Source organism: Phaenicophaeus curvirostris, chromosome 6 (assembly GCF_032191515.1).
Source record: "Phaenicophaeus curvirostris isolate KB17595 chromosome 6, BPBGC_Pcur_1.0, whole genome shotgun sequence".
Classification (NCBI taxonomy): Eukaryota; Metazoa; Chordata; class Aves; order Cuculiformes; family Cuculidae; genus Phaenicophaeus; species Phaenicophaeus curvirostris.
Window position 1 is genome coordinate 29,075,898 of NC_091397.1, and position 21,560 is coordinate 29,097,457.

Consider the following 21,560-nt stretch of genomic DNA (forward strand, 5'->3'; position numbering starts at 1 on the left):
CAGGGGACCTAGAGGAAGATGGGTATACAAGTTTTGCTCTTGTGGAATAAACATAAGCTAAACTTGAGGTGGGGGCGGGAGGGCGGGCGCAGGGAGGAAACATCAGAGAACTGAAAGATGGAAATACACCTTTTGAATTTTACTAAATATCTCAGTAATAGTTTATGTTGAAGCTATTTTACTGAAGTTGGGGTCATAAATTATTACATGTGTTTTGTAAGGAAATGAGTCTTTCTCCAGTCATATTTACTGCAGTCTATATAAAAACAGAGAGAGGTGAGTCAGAAAGTCTTGTTGTTGGATTTTCAGGGAACCATGAAAGGGGAACACCAGCATGCTGAATTTCCAAATTCAGAACCCACCATGAAACAACCCATCTAAGTTACACATGGGTAAGTCAGCATGGTAAACAAACACTTGTGAACTACACCTTAAAAAACAGGTCAAAAAAAGTGCTTGCGGAGCTTTACTTCAACTAGTGCATTTTTTATTTCTCATGTTATTTGATGTCTCCTGCTCCATCACTCCCTCACATTCTTTCCCTATCTGTTTAATGAGTTGATATTTGGCATTTACTACAGCTGATAATTAATGTGTTATTTGTGTTATAATTTATGTCTCATCTGAATTCAACCCATCAGTATTGGTGAGAAGACAGTTGTTAAGGAAAAGTTCAAATGCAACAATGGAAAAAAGAAATACAAGTAAAGTTTAAAGAAGGCAAAATGGCTAACAGCTAAGGATTTCAGGAAGGTATAGAGGCAGTGAGAAGGATGTGGAAAGTGATATCCAAAAATGTCTCAGACTTGCAAATGTAAGGAGAGACAATTTCTAGTAGGACAAAGTAAAGAGAGTCCCATGAATTTCCACATTAATTGTATAAAGTGTAGGGCTTTTCCTGCTTAAAATTTGTTTTCCACTTAGGCAGGCCAGTCTGAATTTAACACTCAATTTCCTGTGTCATCAGTTTTAACTTTGTGGGATGTCATTTGATCACTCACATGAGGCTTTGTTTTGCTTGTCCAGTCATTCCTCATAGTACAAATGATGATTGAATTTTGAATTCTACTCAAGAGGAGGGCAGGATGGCGTCTGCTCCTCTTACCACCTCCGTTCTTCCCAGCCTCTTTTCATGCTCTAAAATCAGATTTAACTCTGCGTGGGACAGTGTCCAGCTATGTGGCATATGACAAAAGCCACTGCAGAAATAATTAGCATGTTGAGTGTTTAGATTCTGATATTGGTGAAATTTTTGTAGCTGTGAAGGATTCAGGATAGTGCATGTATTCATTGGTGTATTTCAGGTGCAGAAACACATGGCTTATAAAATAAACTATTCTTAAAGTTAACAAGATACTTTATTCTGCTTTCTGTCCTTGAAAGCTTGAATGATTTTAATTAGTATGTATGCCAAAATAAGTAAGTTTCCTGTGTGATTTTTGAGTTGATATTGCTATATTTATTATCTTTTTTAAAAATTGGAATTCAAAATTGGAATTGGTAGACAAGTTCAAAAGAAGATATGTGCAATCCTAATTTCAGCATTATTTCATTAGTCTTCTTAGCAGTTTCTTAGGAAACTGTAGAATAGCACCACTTTTCATAGAAAGTTATACTAAATTATATACCTTTGGTGGATTCTCTACAATAGTAATATTTAAAATAAGAATTTTGTCCCCACAACCATTTCTAGATTCAGAACTGCACTACTGTTGCTATGACCTGATAGCTACGTTTAATTATTTCTCCAATATCACACATTCTTTACCATGAACCGATGAAAGAAAGTCATCTGGACATGTTGATTTATTAAGATTCAGAGCTTTTAAAATGTTTTAAATGTATGAATATGCTTGTTTGAATAACACTGTAATGGTTTGATAAAATTGAAAGGCTGATGAGTTGGGCTTCATGACCTTTACCCTTGGAAAGCAAGACGGGTAGGCTCTATCTTGATACCATTTCTCATAAGCAGCACTAATCCATGGGGAGTGGTGGTGTCAGTGGTTAGTTATCTAAGTAAGAAGAGACTGATTTTGACAGTTCCCTTAAACCTGAGTCTTATAAGAGGCATATCCTCTTCTTTAATTGGAAGTAAAATAGTAATATGTGAGTTATGTGTATTTATTGCCTTTGCCAATCCTGTGGCAAATCAATTAATCATGTTTTAATAGTGTAAGCCTAGAGGCTGGCAGAGCTGTTCTTTCTGAATGGCTGCATTGTCAGAGCAATACAGATACAGATGAAATGCTGTGCCATTCTCTCTTGGATAAAAAATGGATTAAACAACCAGCCTACTTTCCCCCACAAAAAAAAAAAAAAAAATCATGTACATATGTTCTGGAGCGTTTTAGGGTAAAATAAATGACTTGACAGTAACATATGAATATGAATAACAGGTGTGCTTTCCGAGTGCTGCATTGTAACTATAAAAGCTGTGCAAAACATTGTGAATCTCAGCTAAGGAAAGATTAAGATAGGTAGCTATTAATCTGTTTCTGAACTATTAGACATTCAGTGCTTGCAGTTTATCTGGGTAGAGCACAAACGTTTTTCCATTAGATATGCATGGCTATATGCATGGCTATATGCATGGCTGAGGTATAGTGTTTTGTTTTATAGGAAAAGATGTTTCCTGCAATTAAGTCATCTGCCATTAGTCATAAATATGGTACAAGCAGCTTAAAAGGATTGTGGAATTCAGTGTTGAAATCATTGCATTATTTTTAGAAAATCTAGGGGACCCATCTGCATTATTCCAAGTAAAAGCAAAGGGAAACATTTCTTAACTTTTTGTAAAAACAATTGGCAGCTGATATTACCTTTTGTTTCTTGAGTTTTCTTCCTTCCTTGATCTCTGGATAAAACCTTTCCCAACAAGTTCCATTGCCTCTTCAAGTTAGCATGAGAACAGATTTTTTTTAAAACCTGAAGCTATAAACTTCATCAGCAGAGCGTCCTTATGCTATTTTAATATACTGAGGTGTTTGCTTTTTAACAAAAATCGTCATGTAAAATAAGCACTGCAAGAAGCAGAAAGATGATTTACACTCTCAAAGAACTTAAGAAAATATTAGAGAAAATATACATTTCTATATCTAGCTACATATATAAATACAAAGCTTTTATTCCTGCACTTGTGAAAAGGCTCTGCGTTCTTTTCTAAGCTTCATAGGCATAACAATATTTTCCCTCTGTTCTGCGTAGCTGCTAGCTTGAATGCATTTAATGGAAGAATTGTGTAAGATTATTGTGGCTCTAAATATGTTGTTTGTCATGACAGACTGTTAATTGAAAAAAAAAAAACCAGAGTTACCCACATAGAGTGAGTAGGACTACATATTTACTCTTGAACACTGTTTTTTTGTTTAATTTGTAAAAGAGCTTTCCTGCTTAAAAAAGTCTTTGGAAATTTCCATGCTGTACGGTCATAGCAGGCTCTTTCCCAATGAAAAATCGTAAGTGATAATTTACTAGTTATTCTGTATCAGAGATAAATAATACTCCTTTATATCAGAAGTTGTAGGTCTGTGATTTTGGAACAGAAGCTGATTTGTACTTTGAACCTGCAGATACACTGAGATTGGTATGTTCATTTTGCGCATCATGACATGTACTACATGGCAGAACAACATGGCAACAAAGAGAAGAAAACGTATAAGGTCATCTGAGTCATCCATCCCCTAGCAAACACAGGATTGATCCCTCAGGTGCATTTGTTAGTACATTATGCTGATTTTAAGACTTCTGAGCAATGGCAGTTTTCACATTTTCAGAGCCTTTTCCTTTACACTGCTGTTCAAAGCACCTTACAGGGTAACTATTGCACCCCTCCTCTTCGTTTTCCTTGTACTACAACCCTTTGTTGCAGTATTGTTATTTGTTGCAGTATTATTCAACAGAATACAGATCTAGAATCGCTTTGCGTTGAGAATATATTCTGGACCTAAGTCAGATTTATCCTAGAAAAGGCTGAAATTTGGTTACTTGGCTGAAATGTGGTCATTTGGCCCATAATCCAACTCCTTGTGTCAGAACGTGCATTCCACATGCCTAAAAAGCCTTAGAGTCTAACTGTGTTAAAAGGGCATTAATAACGAACAGACAAGAGAACATAATACCTTTGACTACTGAAGTGATCCCTCTGTAAAATAAAATGGAAAATACAGTAAGCATGCAAATGCTCTGAAATTAGGAATTCATATTTTCCATCTAATCTCTTCACATGACTGTTTTATGTAATCTTCTTAATAACAAAACATAAAAGGCTCAAGATGGCTAGAAAATGCTGTCATGCAGTTCTGCTTTTGAAGTCAAAATTTATTTATGTATATTTAAGCTGTAAATGGCTTTATGGAATGAGGGCTCCTCTTAGAAGAATGTTATTAATTTAAAAAATTAATTAGGTCTGTTTAAAATTTCTACAAATCGAAGACATTTTTCTTTATTTAACCTTTTCACAGTCTCTACCCTTCTTTAAAGTATATTCACTTCTATATCATCTGTTTCTCAGGAAGGTATTTAGTACATGACTTGGCATCATTTGCATTATACAAGAAGATTAACTTTACAAGCTCTGCTATTAATCTGAGTAGCTCTACATATTGACCTATGAAAGAACATAATTAAGTTAGCTTAATTAAGTTAATTAATTGTTACACTCTGATGAACTTAATATTGAGAGGAAATTAAAGGCAAATAGAAAATGGCATTCATTGATTTGAAATTGTATTCTAAAGGATTTTACAAAGATACATTATATTTAGATGATGAAAATATCTATTGTGTAATAACCAAAGCAGAGCCAATTAAAAATGTCAAAAGCTAAGAATCCCTGAAGTATTCTCTCGTATTCCCTGACATTAAGCTATATTTCTAAAAGCAATAAATGAAGCATGCTAGAAATTTAGAAAATAACTGTTGTGGGATTTTTTTTCCCCAATACTCAAATAGTTGAATTAAAAAATTGACACCACTGTCTACATAGGGACTACAGAGAAAAGTACACTATAAAAGTTAGGTAAGTGTTATAATATGATATCACGCTGTCCTTTTGGAGAGAGAATAGAGTGAAGGATTGAAAGACAGCACAGGGCAGCAAGCAGTACCCTGTCAAAAGCACATACTTGGATGTCAGCATAAGAATGTCTTTCTTCTGCAGTGATGGAGGGGAAAGGAGATGCTCCTGGAGTTTTCTCTATCATCAGCTGCATTTCTGTTTTCAGGAGTGACTCAAGTTCACTGCAGGAAAACACACAGGGTTGCAACACATACCCTGTGTATAGGCAGACCATCCACATTACTTCCAACATCTGGGGTACACTCATCAATCTTTATACACACTAATGTGTATGTACCCTGGAGATCATCAATTCCAAGTAGCCATAATTAATAAAAAGTAACAGAAAAATGGCAAAACTTGTGCAAAAGTGCCACAGAAATGCTGCCAAATGAACGAATGAATCTGTGAGATTCATTCATTTTACCATGGCTTTAGTTTGTAATTAGTTTGTCTGAATAATTATTAGTTCTCTACTAATATTTTTTCCCCAGATATATAGATTTTCTGGATGGCATCCTCAGTGATTTTAGGATTTCGTGCTTTCTTGCTGTTGTAAAAATGATTATTTTAACTCAAGTGGAAATGGTATTTTCCCTGAGGTATTATTCTTTGGCATTTCCAGATCACATGAATGGGTCATTGATCTGTGGATACATTCTCTGGAAATACAGCAGTGTTGAAAACAGGAAGCCAGCAGCATTTAGAATCACGTGTATAAATTTCTATTAATATTCTGAATACAGATAGGTTGAAAATTCATTCCTTCAAAGAGGGAAAAAGACCCCTTTCCTTGAATAATACTAGGTTCTTCTTTTATTTGGAAAAAAAAAGAAATCTGAAACATTTTAAAAATTTATAGGATCAGATGAAAAGGTTAAATTAAAGCTACTTTATATTTAGTAAGATATATTGTCTTTCTTTAACACTTTGCCCACAAAAAAAAAATCCAACTTCTTCTACTTTCTGTAAATTCAGTTTGAAATGAACATGTTATATTTGGCTGCTTTAAAGTGTCATGGATCGTTAGAAAATAACTCTCTACAACTACCTAAAAGGAAGTTGTGGAGAGGAGGGTGCTGGCCTCTTCTCCCAAGTGACAGGGGACAGGATGAGAGGGAATAGCATCAAGCTCCACCAGGGGAGGTTCAGGCTGAACATTAGGAAAACTTTTTTCACGGAAAGGGTCATCGGGCACTGGAACAGGCTGCCCAGGGAGGTGGTTGAGTCACCTTCCCTGGAGGTGTTTAAGGGACAGGTGGATGAGGTGCTCAGGGGCATGGTTTAGTATTTGATAGGAATGGTTGGACTCGATGATCCAATGGGTCTTTTCCAACCTGGTGATTCTATGATTAAACAACCTGATATATTCTAAAAAAAATAACAGCTTTGATTTCAGCCTTAAAGGACATGCTTAAATAAATTTTTTTGTTGTTGCTAGAGGAAGAAAGTGGAAAATGAAATGAAAAATTAGAATTAAGCAAGCTTTAAGTGAGAAAATAGCAGAAAGTTGCACAAGCTGAAGGCTGTTTCCCACCTGCTATTGATTTTGATAGTTGTATTAGTATCTGTGGACTTCAGTGTACCAGTGTGCACTACCTGGTCAGCTATGACTGGATTGTTTTGAGGTGTTCATGCTATGGTATGGTATAATATAGTTCCTGTTGTTATTTGCTGTGTGGCAAGCATGATACACAATTGAAATTCTTTCCTAGAGGAAAGTAAACTTGACTCCTTTCTTTAGTATGTTATCTACACATTCTTAGTTATCTTTTTTCTTTCTTTACAGAGGGATTTGTTATCTTGTCTGTCATCTGTTACATTTGCATGAAAAATTAAACAAATATATTCTCTGGTCATTGCATGCAGTGTAAATATTAGACTTCACATTCTACTTTGTGAACAAAACAAAGAACCTTTTTTTCTTGGTGATACATTATGTCAGAAATTTTCTGTTTTAATATGACAGGTTGAAAGTATCATCAGAACGTTTTTAAGTTATTATAGTCCAGATTTCAGATAATAAAGCTTGTGCAGAGTTGAATGTTTCAATGTCATCTTTAAGGTAGTGAAGATAAGCAAAGGTCAGTCAGTAGTCATTAATAATGTAGGTTATATAGATTTTTCCCTATCCAGTTGGTTCAGGGTTATCTCTAAACCAAAGTGCAATCCCAATAGTGTCACAATACTGCTTCATCAAAGTACTGTTTCTTTAAATTTCTCTCACTGTTAACCAGAATATTTAGATGTTGAAGAGTTCATGTTACCTAAATATTTTAGCACAGTAGTATCAGTGATGTTATTCATTAGAATAACTCTTTTTTCTATTAATGTGTAGTTTTGTGATAGTCATATATATAGTAATCTACCCTGATTAACAGCAAATTAAATCTAAATTTATGATAATGCCAAGTATGTATTTTCTGAAGAGTATGAAGTGGATTAACACACACCATTATCTTTCATAGCCTTCATTGATCTATTAAATTCCTCTTAAGAGAACAGTTTTCCTATAGTTAATTTTTTTTATTAATTCGAAGTGGCTAATAAGCTCTTTTAGTCTTTGCAAACCTCTAGGTTACCTGGAATATCCAGAACTCTGTATTCTATGCTATAGTTATGGCTCCATTTTATTTAGAAACTGAGAAAATGTTACTGAAAAAACAGTTAAACTCAGAGACTTATGATGAGGAGGGGTTGTTTTTAGAAGTTAGTTTTCCGTTATCCAGTCCTAATATGTTTTACGCTGCTAAGATTCTTGTTTAAATTGATTGAAGTCAGTACAGGAAATTAGCATGCACTTTCTGCCAGTAAAGATACTTTTGTGTCCCCTCATAAGGGACTGCTCTGATATTGTTCTGTAGTCTCCATACACACAAAAGAAGTCGAGCTACTGCACAACTTAGCTAGCTAAGATACTGGACATGGTGATCACCAATGCAAGTGTTCTCCTCAGTAATGCCAGGATCAGAGGCAGCCTGGGCTGCAGTGATCACACCTTGGTGGAGTTCAAGGTCCTGAGGGATACGGGACACATGAGGAGTATAGTCAAGCCAACCATATCCTGGGCTGCATCAAAAAAGCTTGGCCAGCAGGTCGAGGGAGGTGATTCTCCTCCTCTACTCCTCTCTCATGAGACCCCACCTGGAGTACTGTGTCCAGTTCTGAAATCCACAAAGGAATGACACAAACTGTAGTAACAGGTCCAGAGGAGGGCCATAAAGATGATCAGATGGCTGGAGAATCTCTGCTATGAAGACAAGCTGAGAGAGTTGGGGTTGTTGAGCCTGGAGAAGAGAAGGCTCCAGAGAGACCTTGCAGTGGCCTTCTAGGACTTGAAGGGGACATAAAAGAAAGCTGGGGAGGGACTTTTTACAAGGGCATGTAGTGATAGTATGAGTGAGAATGGCTTAAAGTTAGAGGGGGGAAGATTTAGATTAGACATAAGGAAGAAATTCTTCATGATGAGGGTGGTGAGACACTGACATAGGTTGCCTAGGGAAGCTGTGGATGCCCCCTGCCTGGAAGTTTCCAAGGACAGGTTGGATGGGATCTTGGGGCAGTCCGGTCCAGTGGGAGTTGTCCCTGCCCGTGGCAGGGGTTTGGAACTACATGATCTTTAAGGTTCCTTCCAACTTAAACCATTCTGTGATTCTATGAAAATTATTTTTCTAAATCTCTGGAGATTGTGCCAGTGTTCCCCGAGAAGAATGCTTGCAGAGTTTTTCTCTGGACACTTGAGAGCAGGCTTTAATCTAGGTGAATGTGTTTCACTGCCGGCTAAGAGGGGAGCCTAGAGATGCTCTGCAGTTCAGCAGCCAGCAAAGCAAGTCCTCATTCACTTCACACCAACCCAAGCCCACACTACTGCTGAAAGGGCTGTCTGTACATGCAGCCAGCCTGCTGCTCTTGGACCACAAGATGAGTTGGTTGGGTTGGTGGGCTGATCTGGCAGACCATGGGATGACATCCATGGGGGGATGAAGGGGACGCATAGCTGTGGACCACAACCTCCCTTGTCAGTGGCAGCCTGCAGTTAAATTGTCTAGGACTGACAGTGATACTGCATTGTCATTTCAGTGGTACAGAGAAATTAAATTAAAATAACCCCTCAAAATGCCTTTTAGTGTTTCTGGCTTTGGTGTATTGCCCATCGCTTCTGTGTTCATTCAAAAGTACTGGTTTTTATCTCATTCTGCAGCCTTCCTCTCAGTTTACACCACAGGAATAGGCTTGTAGTGTTTGGGTTGTTCAGGAGATTGACTAAAATTAAGAGCTACTGCTTAATGTTGTAACTAATGAAAATCCTCCTTGTCTTTCTGCAAATTAGGATCAATTAGTACTTGTAAGATTTTCAGACAGGTGATTAGTTACACAAAATTTAGACTGATTTGGAATCAAGAATGGCAGGCGATGGAATGCACACAATGTGGCATATGTGTGTGTCTCTACTTGGAAATTTTTTTTATGATCTTTACCAGAAGAAATCTTTTCAGAATATTAGTGCATAGAGGTACATCCACACCTTACTTGTTGGAAAAGTATTGCTGTTGATTTGGGTTCAACAAAATACAGGGAACCATAGAACTCTAGGACTAACCTGAGCGTCCTTTCTCCAAAACAAAAGTACATTTAAGCAGTAGGTTGTAATTGGGAGTAGATTTACAATAATAATTAAAAAATGAGCAGTCAGTGAAGAAAGTTGCCTTTGATCTGTGCAACTAGAGAGGAGGGAGCTGGCCTCTTCTCCCAAGTGACAGGGAACAGGACAAGGGGGAATGGCCTCAAGCTGCACCAGGGAAGGTTCAGACTGGATATCAGGAAAATTTTTCACATAAAGGGTCACCCAGCACTGGAACAAGCTGCCCGGGGAGGTGGTTGAGTCACCATCCTTGGAGGTATTTAACAGACAGGTAGACGAGGTGCTCAGGGACATGGTTTAGTGGCAGACAGGAATGGTTGGACTCGATGATCCAAGAGGTCTTTTCCAACCTGGTGATTCTGTGATTCTACGAATGGCGATAGTATTGTTCCCTGTATGTTTTCCAAACCTTCCGTTGTATCCAGTTTTCTCCAAATTTTCCATTGAATTTTTGCATGTAGGCACTCACTACAGGTAAACTCAGTTAATCCAATATTGGTCATCATTGTGGGTATTATGAAGATAAATATCCATAGTGTAGAGGGATAAAGACTGGCCTTTAGAAAATACCTTCTTAAAGAAGTGTAGAAAATTAAATACAAAGTCAAGAACAAGGGCATATTTGTTCTAATGTAGCTCTGAATCTGTGAGGTACAGTTCTCAGAGTGGAAGACAAGATAAGAAAAAGTAGGAAGCCTGAAGAAGGAGAATGTAAAGAGAGGACCACAGACTTTTTTCTGGATTTTAGATGCTTATATTTATTCTCTTTTTGAACTGTCTTTATGTATATAGTTAGCTCTGAGAAAAAGATCTTAGTAAGTCAGCATTTAAAAATGGAGTCCCCCAAAGAATATAATTTTTTGTGTGTGCATGCTGTGCAAAATTTCACGTTTGTTTCTGCAAAATGTTGCTTCTTTTATCAGCCTCTTTATAGTTTCAAGGGTGATATTTGAAATGGAAATGGAGACAAAAATTATGGATCATCATTCAGAGCCTGTAGATATTCTAGAAGTCACCATTGTTCATATTTTAGCCTGATAAACAGCAACGTAAAAATAATTTTGAAGTCATGTTGTTACTTGAGAAAACTTTCAGTGTCTGCAGGGGCACCAAGTTATTCCGAAGGGGGAAGCACATAAAAGCTTACAAAAGAACAAACCCAACCCCAGTTCCTGTAAGAAAGCCTGAGTAGAGAGAGCATCCTTCTTTGCTGCCTTATGTCATTGATGGATTTTATCCCTCCGTCCCTTCCTCAAGATCTCATGTAGAAACACTGAATGCATAGAGAAAATCTGAAAATAAACTTTTATTTCAATTGTTTCATCTGAGATTGAAAGGTGGAAGAATTTATTGTGTTCTTTAAAATAATATTACTATTCCTAAAGTCTATGTTTTCTAAATTCCTCCTATGATACTATGTATTTCAGGTGATTTTTTTTTATCTCAAAGGTTATTTTATTTAGTAATAACATTTATTTGGGAAACTAATAGGGATTAATTTTATTTATTCTTGCCTTAATATTGCAGTCTTCCCTGTGGGTTTGCCTCTGACCATTGAAGGAGACAAGAAATTGGGCCAGATAAACATCTGTTGTTACCAAATGATAAAAAAGAAATTATGAAATCAAGTTTACCGCATTTTGACTAGGGTTTGCACTTAATAGGAATGGTTTGCCTTTTTTAAAAGGAAAGACTAACAATAAGACTGATAATATTGTTTCAAATATTTGGAAATGTCAGTGTTTTTTTTCCTATAGAGTATTATTCTGCATTTTATAATAGCCTTTACTTCTCTGCTTAATTTACAAACTGAAATTAATAATAGAAACATGATTAAAGACAGTGAACAGATCGCTTAATGGAACAAATAGATTCTTAGCCTTATTAACTGATAAGCTTAAGCTAGAGAAGTATTGCACATGTAAACTGGGAAAATGGAAGGCTGTTTGTATAAATATTTTTCCACTGTTAAAGCACATCGTTAATAGAGTTTATCACATCACACCAAGGGTCTGTATCAAGCAGCTTCATCATCCATGGAGTCATGAAATGAATGTCATCAGAAATCACTGGACTTAAACACTTACCAGGCAAATATGATAAAATTTCTGCATTTTTATTTACACAATAAACTCAAATCCTCTTATTAGAAAGTGGCAATTTTTTTTGCCCTTTGCTGTTCTGAATGTGACACGTGTAACAATTATTCATCATTCCATAAAGGATCATTTTTATCACAGTCTTGTCTCTTCTGTATATATAGAATAAATATTTATGTTTTCTCATTTTTCTGAACTAGAAGATATGAGAGAATAGGTTTGAAGTGTCAACTATAATTCATTGCCTGCAAAGAAAAGCTTTATACTGATACTGCGTGAAAGGAAAAGAATATCTAAATCATTTCAGCAGCAAGCTTATAACCAAGATAACATCAGCATTTTCCTTCTTGAAAATGTATCTCCCATAAATTAAAGGAGGTTTTCAGTATTTTATTAAAATCCTTCTGACAAGTTTAACCCCATCTCTAACAGGAATGTATGTATAAATGTGGAAACCTTTTATTTTTTTTTAAAAAAGGAAGGTCAAATGAAAGTTAAAACAAGCTTGTGGTAGATGTCATAATAATTCTGCAAATATTTTGTTTGGAACACATTAACAAATTATGATGCTTATTTACTGTCAATCTAAAGGTACATATTTTATTGTTACAGAAGCTTAAGATATATGTAGCACTGCTCTATTTTGTACAATATTTATACAGTTTGCAAAAAAACCACAAAATACATGTACATTGAGTATATTTGAATGAACTCTTAATTTAGTTAAAATTAGCCTTATCAATAAACGTAAGAGGTGCATATCACAGTATATAATTAAGTTTAAATATATGCATAGCAAAGTAATTGAGATAATAATAATATAATTAGAATTCAAAATACATTTGTAATGAAGCATTTTATACACAAATACTGTGATTCAGTATTTTAATACAGTTTCACCTATGCTTCCAGTTTCTTTAACAAGAAAATGCAGGGAAGCGTTGGTCCTGTTTTTAATGAAGTAATAGCACAAGAGGAAAGTTGTATGTGATTAAACCCTTTGCCTGTTTTTCAGAATTCTATTCCTTTATTATTTTTAAAACTATTTGATTTCAAGTACTTTAAAGGGTCATATACTGACTTTCTCTAAAAAGGGGAGAATCATACCCACTTCCCATTCAAGGGCAAGTAATTAAGTTTCATGCTTTCTTTGTAAGTTCTCCTTCCACAAGCCCCGAGGTGCAGCAGCAGTGCCTCCTATGCTTGCAGCCACTTGCTCCATAAATCCAGCTGCAGCTGGAGAATGCACAACTTCTGGGAGAGGTGCTCCCCAAGGCACTTGGTCAGAAGAGACTTCTATTTTCTGGGGCCACAAAAGACCCAAAGCATCTGTCACAGCCTGGAACAGCTTTTTTAAAATACGTAGGAAAGTGAAACAAAGTCTCGGTGTTCCTGATGTATACTTTGAACTCCAAGGTTTTTTTTCCTGGGATAAATTTAAGTTTAATCACTTATTAGTATCACGTCATATTGATGTTGAAACAAGTTAGAAGATTTTGCAAGGCATGTATTTAAGAGGAAACTTATTAAATATAATTTTATGAGGTATACCTAGCAATTCAGTTTAAACTGCTGCCTAGGAACTTGATAATTGTTTTCTGTAAAAAATCAGATATTAAACGACAATGTGAGACTGAATCCTTCCTTTCCATGACAAAAACACAGAAGCAGTCCTTCATCTTGGAAGCAATTCATATGTAAGGAAGGTCATTATTGTAAAGCTATGCATTTGTCTCTGCTAGTGACGTGAATGGCTAAGTGATCTTATGGTATTTGCTGTTGTCAAATTACATTAGCATCTTAGGCATGATAAGAATGTCATTAATGTGAAACAAGAAATTAATTGCTATGATAAGGCAATAAGACTTGTTTAATACTACATGATCAGTAGCTTCAAAGAAATTTGCAATTTCTATTTTGGTTCCTTCTGTAAATATTTCCAGTTCCTACAGACTCTGAATCTTTACCTTTTGTGATTATTTACAGACAAAGTCAAATTCACTCTTAGATGGGCACTCTGTGGAAACAAAGTGATAAGGATCACTCCATTTGCCTGCCGTCTTTCCTTGACATAATGTTTTTAGCATATGTATTAGGGAATTATTGCACTATCCCATCCTAAAATCAATGTCGAAGATAAGGGTGATCAGTTATGTTCTGGGCATTGCTTCTACTGTCCAAGGGCATCTTGTCTAAGGAAATTGCCTAACTTTCAGACAGCTCAAGCACAGGAAAGAGGCCTCAAGAGACCTCAAAATAACACAGTACTTCAACCCAAACAACTGTCTGCATCAGTGATTAGTCCCTCCTTTAAATTGTAAGTTCCAGTGCTTATTAGACAGAAGCAATGGCATCGATTGCATTTGTATCTACACCTTTCCAGGGATGGAGGTGAGGCTGACTGGCCTGTAGTTTTCTGGGTCCTCCCTCTTGCCCTTTTTGGAGACTGTAGTAACACTGGCTTTTCTTCTGTCCTTAAGCATCTCTCCTGCCCCTCAGTAAGTGTGAAAACATATCTTGTGCTTGATTTTGCAGAGCTTGATGTTAATGTAGAAAGCAAAAGAATGACGCACAAGACGGGCTGTTGAGTAAATCTAGCCTTTCATTTGTTTGGATGGACATGACCTTTTGTTGTCGATTGACTCTTCTCCTCCTTTCCTGCCCTGAATTATGACGTCATATGCCTTGAGGAAAGGAAATGCAATTATGCGTTTAAAATGTTTGGATTAGTGAGGAATATGCATCTGGCATGGTGAAAGCAGGATGGTTTTATCTATAAAAGTTAGAAAATATTTCAGTTGACATAAATGTGATCACAACTTGCTGTATTCCTCAGAAAATCTGTAACACTTGAGACAAAGGCTGCTATTATCACTATTAGAATCTAAATCTTTTTTCAGAGTGATGAAAGATCTAAAATATTAAAAGGTTTGGCTTATGAAAGTGATGATAGAAATCTGTCACTGTGTCTAAAAAGGATTTAGGGGCAATGGCTGACATAACAGATTACCAGCAAACAGACCAGTACAATGTGACTTGAGTTTGTCGCTCCACCTCATCCCAAAGTTTTCAGGTAATGACAATTCATTTTGCATGAAAAGACTGGAAGCTTATTTTTCCAGGTGCAGAAGGAAACTAAAATAATATACTGGGATGAGCAATGACTGAATGCTGCTAAGTGAGGACTAGTAATTTAGTCATGAACTAGTTCTTTTTTCAAAGGAGAGAGTAAGGATTGAAGGCTGGCAACTCCTGTGATTTGCTATGGAAAACAGGTGGGCTGTCATTTCAAACAAACAAATGAAGTTGCACACATAGTCAGTATCCTTTCATCTGAAAGGTTTAAATTTTAGACTCCCAGTCATTCCTGGTGAGGTGAATAAAGTATGTTGCTCAACAGAATAAACCTGAGGTTAAATATTGCTTCATGTATTCCCTATCAGAGAACATGACTCCTGGCTTAAAAGGTCTTTCTGACAGAAGAATGAGTTGAAAATGTATCAGTGAAATATTCAGTGCCTATGTCAACCATTACAAAATGATGGTGGTTATCTGGTTGGAACACATTGCCATAGGCCTCGGAACATGCTTACAGTTTTTCGGAGAGAGAGAATGGTCCCTGTTTCAGTTTTTCCTTTTGGATTCACTTATATTTCAGATTAGAGGAAAAATTATGATTCAGAATTTTAGAAAAGCAAAACAACTGCCAGGTATTTCCTTTCTAGGAAAATTTCCTCAATCACCCACCTTGAACATATCTAGTAGTGGTAAGCTGTTATTTCTACCTTATCTTTGTACCAAGAGATGTTCTTTTAGGGAAGTAAACATAGAACAGCAACAAAGAAAGAAGAAATTGTATCTAAAGGAAAGTATACCAAGAAGATTTTAAGCGTTATCCTAAGGATCTTTGGGAACTTCCCTTGTTAAAAGATGAGAATTTTTTGAAGTAGACTGTGCAAGATAGAAGGAAACAAACCTTAAGAGGGTGAAACACAGAGCAAAGGTTGAAGTTCTACACATGTTAAGAAGGGAGCAAAAGGAAATAGTTTGTGGATGGAAGTTAGCACATCCTTCAGACGTGTTATTTTTGTCCAGTTTTGTCTAAAGCTATCAGCTCAAAATAAAAAAAACTAAATCAGCATGGAGAAAATTCCCCTTTATTCTTTGTGTTGATGGATAAGACCTTGAAAATGAAAAATGAAAAAAAAAAAGGGACTTTACCCAGAAAGCAGGGGAGGACTGTGTTGCAGTTAATGAAACTACTCAGACAAAATAAGAATTTTACTTCTCACCTCGATCACTCAGAGAAACAAGAGAAAGAAGAGAATCACAGATACAACTTGTGTTTTTTATATAGGCCAGGATTGCAAATCCTTTTCATTAAGTAAGAGTACTGGCTTATTGCTGAAAGCCAGTACAAGCAAAGTGCAGCTCAAACCACCTTTGGAAGAATATTGCCAGGAAATGTATTTTCCATTTCCTTGGTTCTCCTTCCTGCACACTTTTGTTCTTCTGCCAGCTTAACTTTGAAATATCCTGTATAAACCAAGTCCTTATATATTGTGATAAATTGTAGAAAATATTAAGGAACAATATACTTTTCTGTGGAAAAGTGTATAAAACTGACAAGTTTGGCTGTGCAAAAGAATATGTTTGCTTCACAAATGGTAGAAAATACCACTGCCTTTCTGCCAGCAGTAGCTATTTTAGAACTTAGCACGGGTCCCCAAACTCCAGAATTAATTTGGGTTACCCACCCTTGGATTATGTTTGTCGTGTTTTGCCACTGTGAAGTGAAGTAGGACAGCTACAGTTAGGTACTGCTAGACTGAGCTCCCAGTGAGGTCTGAGATCTCACAACTTGCATTGTGCTTTCTGCAGATTCTGAGTTGTAGGACTGAAATCCATTAGTTCATTGAAATCTGCTTTTAATTTGCAAAGGTACCATTTTCTTTCTTCTGTTTCCGCTGAAGGTATGACTTAAAGACAAGACCTCTATGAATAGTTTGCCTAGGATAAAAAGGTGTGTGGCACTGAATATTGTGATGCAAATATCTTAGTGTTATGTTTCCATCATGTTTAAATTGCCTAGATATTGTTGGGGTTTTATTTTTAATTTAAATACCTAGTGAATCTCACTGTGCTGATAGAAAGTCTGACATCACATGATAAGGAATGAGTACCAACGTTGTGTTGCCTTTGAGTCAATGGATCCTGAGCTTCTGCAAGGGAGGCAGCGTGATGCTGGTTTTCTGGCCCTTCCTTGCCAGGACACATACATGGCAAGCTGCTGGCATCCACAAGCATCTGTTTTTTTCAGTATGTTATCCAAGTTGCTTCCTGCAGTGAACCAGTCTAGCAGGATATGTCCCTGCCCATGGTAGGAGGGTTGGAGCTAGATGGTCTTTAAGGTCCATTCCAACCCAAACTATTCTATGATTCTATTATTCTAAGAAAGAAAAAACAAATGTAGGAAAGTTTGTTGACCAGGAAGTTGTCTTCCATGGCAGTAAAATACGAAAAAGAGTTTTCTGAACAAGCTTCTGTCTGCTATGGGGTGGCTGTTTAAGTTGCTCATAGGTGCTTTGGCCTATAGAAAAGAAGAGATAATACCTGCTAATGAGGAAGTTCTTGCTGAATAGGGTAGCTTATACACTTACAAGCTGCACCAGCAACACACCTAATGCAGTAATAACCTACAAATCGGAGCTATTCAAGTTGGGATAAGTGTTACAATCAATTATTGTGGCTTCAACAGAGTGCCTGTTCCTCTTATTTTTGTCAGACTTAGCCTCTTACCTGCCTTTTTTAGTCATGTCTTGATGTGTAATAATTATATCTGGTCATAGCTAGTGCTGAATGCTGGTTTGTCTGAAGCTATCTGTGGGTTAAACTTCTCAGTTAATGAGGAGCTGACTGTGCAGGATTGGATTACTGCCCAGATTAGATTTCTAATGCAGTTCATTTACAGGCATCCTCTTTCAGTATTTTCACAACCCTTTAGTCCATATTAAGGTGGAAATTGGATTAAAAGGACAAAGCGTGAAGTCATTTGCTGAAGCAAACAGAGTGTTAGTGCCAAATTTTGTATAAAAGGATGTTGCTGAAAGGATTGCGGCTCTCTCTTCTAATCCATGGAGAATCCCTCTGCTTCTGAGTTTAAGGACTTCATTTCCAAATACAATGCACAGGGGGTACATAAACCCCTGTTAAACAGTTCATTTTGTGCATTCATCTCTTGTTTTTTTACAATATTAGAAATGTTATTTTCAGCCTGGAACAATCCCATTCACGTTGTAAATGTAAATACTGTATTAGTGACAGCTCTGTTCAAAGTAACCTGTTAGGCAGTATCAATAGCTATCCTCCTGTAAAGTTTTAAATATACCAAACAAAATTCTGCCTTTTGTTTTCTCAATGAAATAAAGATTTTTTAAGAGGAAAAATCGGTTACATGTAGAGGCAGTGCTCATTATATCTGAAAATATTATGGTGCTAGGGCAAATGAATTATTGCTACTCTTGGATGAAGGGAATGTTGTGTGTGAAACTTGCACTGTCCATTGAGTAAACAACAAAATTTGAATTGTAAGCTCAAGCCAGGACATAAACAATGTTTTAAAAATCCAAAATCAGAAACTAAATATCCAAAAGTTTTGCACCTAAAGTTGTAATTCTGGACCAAAGCTATAACAATCATTATGACATGATGCAAGACAGCCTACATATGAAAGTATCTTCACATTAAAAAAAATTATCTAACTCAAGGTGACCACTGCAGCTTCCGCAGACAGGATGTTGACTGCCACTTAAAGCTATTAGGATATGGTCTTACTTGGAGAGCAGGTACTTGTGCTGCTGAAGAATAGACACATCGAGTTCATTTGATCCTACTGGCTGATGTATTAGCAGTGACTTGGTAGTTACTTCCTTATTTCATTATGTTTTAGAAATTGACTCCACTCTCTTTTCATCATTCCAAACCAGACACCATTTTTATGCACTGCCTTCTGATTGCTCTCAAAGCATCTCTCCAATTAAGTAATTTCATGATGAAAAACAAGTTTATATGAAGCAGAACTGGTTTTCATATGCTTTATACCTTGCTGTATATACGGTGTCATGTATCATAGAATTCCTGCTATTAATGGTTGTTTACTTTTGCCAGAGGCAAAAAATAGACATCAGACTTTAGAACCAGACTTGCGGTAACTGTACTCATTTTATGTCTTACTTACTGGATTTAGAAAGAACAGGTGATGTTCTGAACTAGAAAAGTTAATGCTTTGAAAGCATTCTGTACTTTCTGAACATAACAATGGCAGCACTTAGCACTTATATAAATCCTGAAAGTATTATTATTCACATTTTACAGCTAAGTTCTTTAATGTAGCAGTGAGTTCAATTTCCATGCCCTCCAGGCCGAGTACGTATTACAGTACGGGGACAAATGTCAGCTATTTTAGCTGAGAAATTCCTCATCTGATTCTCAGACCTTGCTTAACTATAGACAAGTGCATTTGCTTTATCCTGGTTTCCCTTAGTGACCCTCTTCTAGATTATAAATCCTGTTACATCCCACTCCTCCATTTCTTCTTCTCCTCCAGTGACATTTTCCAGCTCACAATCCAGAGGTTTTCTCAGGTTTCTGCACACAGCATGCTTCATATTGGGAGTTCACCTTGACTTCATTTCCATTTCCCCCCAAAAGCAGACCTCTACAGACTGTCTCATAAAGGCTCAGTACTGTTTTGATAAAATATCTGCAGTAACTTTCTGATTTTTATGTCTGTCCTGTATGGGCAGTACATTTGTTTTACAAAGAAATGTAAAGTATCTCTATACAAACTATACATTTTGATGATAATAACTTTTTAATAATCCTTTATTTATTTGCTTGGTGCATAAATATGATTGAGATACATGTCCATTATCCTGACCCACTTAGCTTTTATGACGTTTTACTTCTTGTCCTCCTCTTTCTTTGTTTTTCATAACTGATTTTGGACTCAGTAAGATCAGGCTCTCCAGATGTGTTTGTATAGTATGTGGCATGGTATGACTTGGCCAAGATTCAGGTTATTAATGTTATTATAGTTAAATAAGTATTATATCGATATATTGCCATTTATCACATTGAACAGCAAAATCTTGAAAGGACCTACAGACTTTTCTCTATCATCTAGGTCATTTGCGGGGAAGCAAAAACTAACCATATTTTTAAGGTTTTCCTTGTTTGAGAACTTACTTTCTGAAAGGTTTCTTTGAATTTAAACAAATTGAAAATACTTCAGTCCGCTTCAAGTCACAAATGATTAATGCCAGTAACTGTCACTGATGCTAAGGACAGTGCTGACAGACAAAAGGAAACATCAATTAATATAGGATGGGTGAGATCCTTGATTTCTTGTCTACCAAAATAGACAGTGTTTACTGTATTTTCTTTGTAGTCTTCATATTCTTAGTAATCATATTTTTAAATTACCTTGGCAGGTGAAGTAGTATAGTTACATGTTTGTTTCTAAATTTAAATACTAATTTAAATGGCAGTGCTACTACCTAGGTAGTATTTTCCACAAGAGAACATGAGCCTGGTTTTTCACCACTTTTCTTTATTTTTTTTACTACCTGTTCTGTTTTGCGAGTAAAGGAGACGATCACACAAGACAACCAGGTGATCAGGCCCAGTCAGCGTAAGTTTATGAAAGTCAGGTCCTGCCAAACTAACCTGATCTCCTTCTATGACAAGGTGACCTTTAATGGATGAGGGAAGGACTCTGCATGTAGTGTACCTGGACTTCAGTAAAGCCTTTGATACCATTTTTCACAGTATTCTGCTTGAGAAATTGTCTGCCATTGACCTGGATAGGCAGACCTTCTGCTAGGCTAAAAACTGGCTGGATGGCTGAGTTGTGGAGTTAAATCAAGTTGGAGACTGGTCACAAGTGGTGTTCCCCACGGCTCAGTGCTGGGTTCAGTTCTGTTCAATATATTTATCAATGACCTGGTTGAAGGGATTGAAGTAAGTTTGCAGATGACACTGAGCTGGGAGGAAGTGTCATTCTGCTTGAGGGCAGGGAGGATCTACAGAGGGATCTGAACAGGCTGGATTGATGGGCTGAGACCAACGGGATGAGGTTCAACAAGGCCAAGTGCACTTGGGACACAACAACCCCGTGCAGTGCTACAGGCTTGGGAAAGAGTGGCTAGAAAGCTGCCTGGAGGAGAAGGACCTGGGGGTGTTGGTTGACAGCCAACTGAACATGAGCTGGCAGTGTGCCCAGGTGGCCAAGAAGGCCAGTGCCATCTTGGCTTGTATCAGAAACAGCATGGCCAGCACGACCAGGGAGGTGATTCTGCCCCTGTACTCGGCACTGGTGAGACCACACCTCGAATACTGCATTCAGTTCAGAGCCCCTCATTATGAGAAAGACATGTAAGTGCTGGAGCGTGTCCTGAGAAACGCATCCAAACTGGTGAAGAGTCTGGAGAAAAAGTATTACGAGGAGCAGCTGAGGGAACTGGGGTTGTTTAGCCTAGAGAAAAGGAGACTGAGGGGAGACCTTGTCTACAACTACCTGAAAGGATATTGTAGTGAGGTAGGTGTTGGTATCTTCTCCCAGATGATAGGTGATAGGGTGAGAGGAAATGGCCTCAAGTTATGCTAGAGCAAGTTCAGATTAGACATCAGGAAAAATTTCTTCACCAAAACGTTATTAGGCACTAGAACATGTTTCCCAGGGAGGTGGTGGAGTCACCAT

The 21,560-nt window shown here is 37.0% G+C and overlaps 1 protein-coding gene across 3 annotated transcripts in view; it reads left to right on the top strand.

Moving 5' to 3' along the window:
- PHF14 (PHD finger protein 14) overlaps positions 1 to 21,560 on the top strand; it is a 154,604-nt gene that overhangs the window by 123,382 nt on the left and 9,662 nt on the right. Inside the window, exon 19 of one of the 3 annotated variants that reach the window (XM_069859698.1) lies at positions 310 to 392. The exons of the other annotated variants lie outside the window; for them this stretch is intronic. Coding sequence (XP_069715799.1) covers positions 310 to 381 — 72 coding nt within the window. The 3' untranslated portion in view covers positions 382 to 392. The remainder of the gene's footprint in view (positions 1 to 309; positions 393 to 21,560) is intronic. 3 annotated transcript variants of the gene reach the window in all.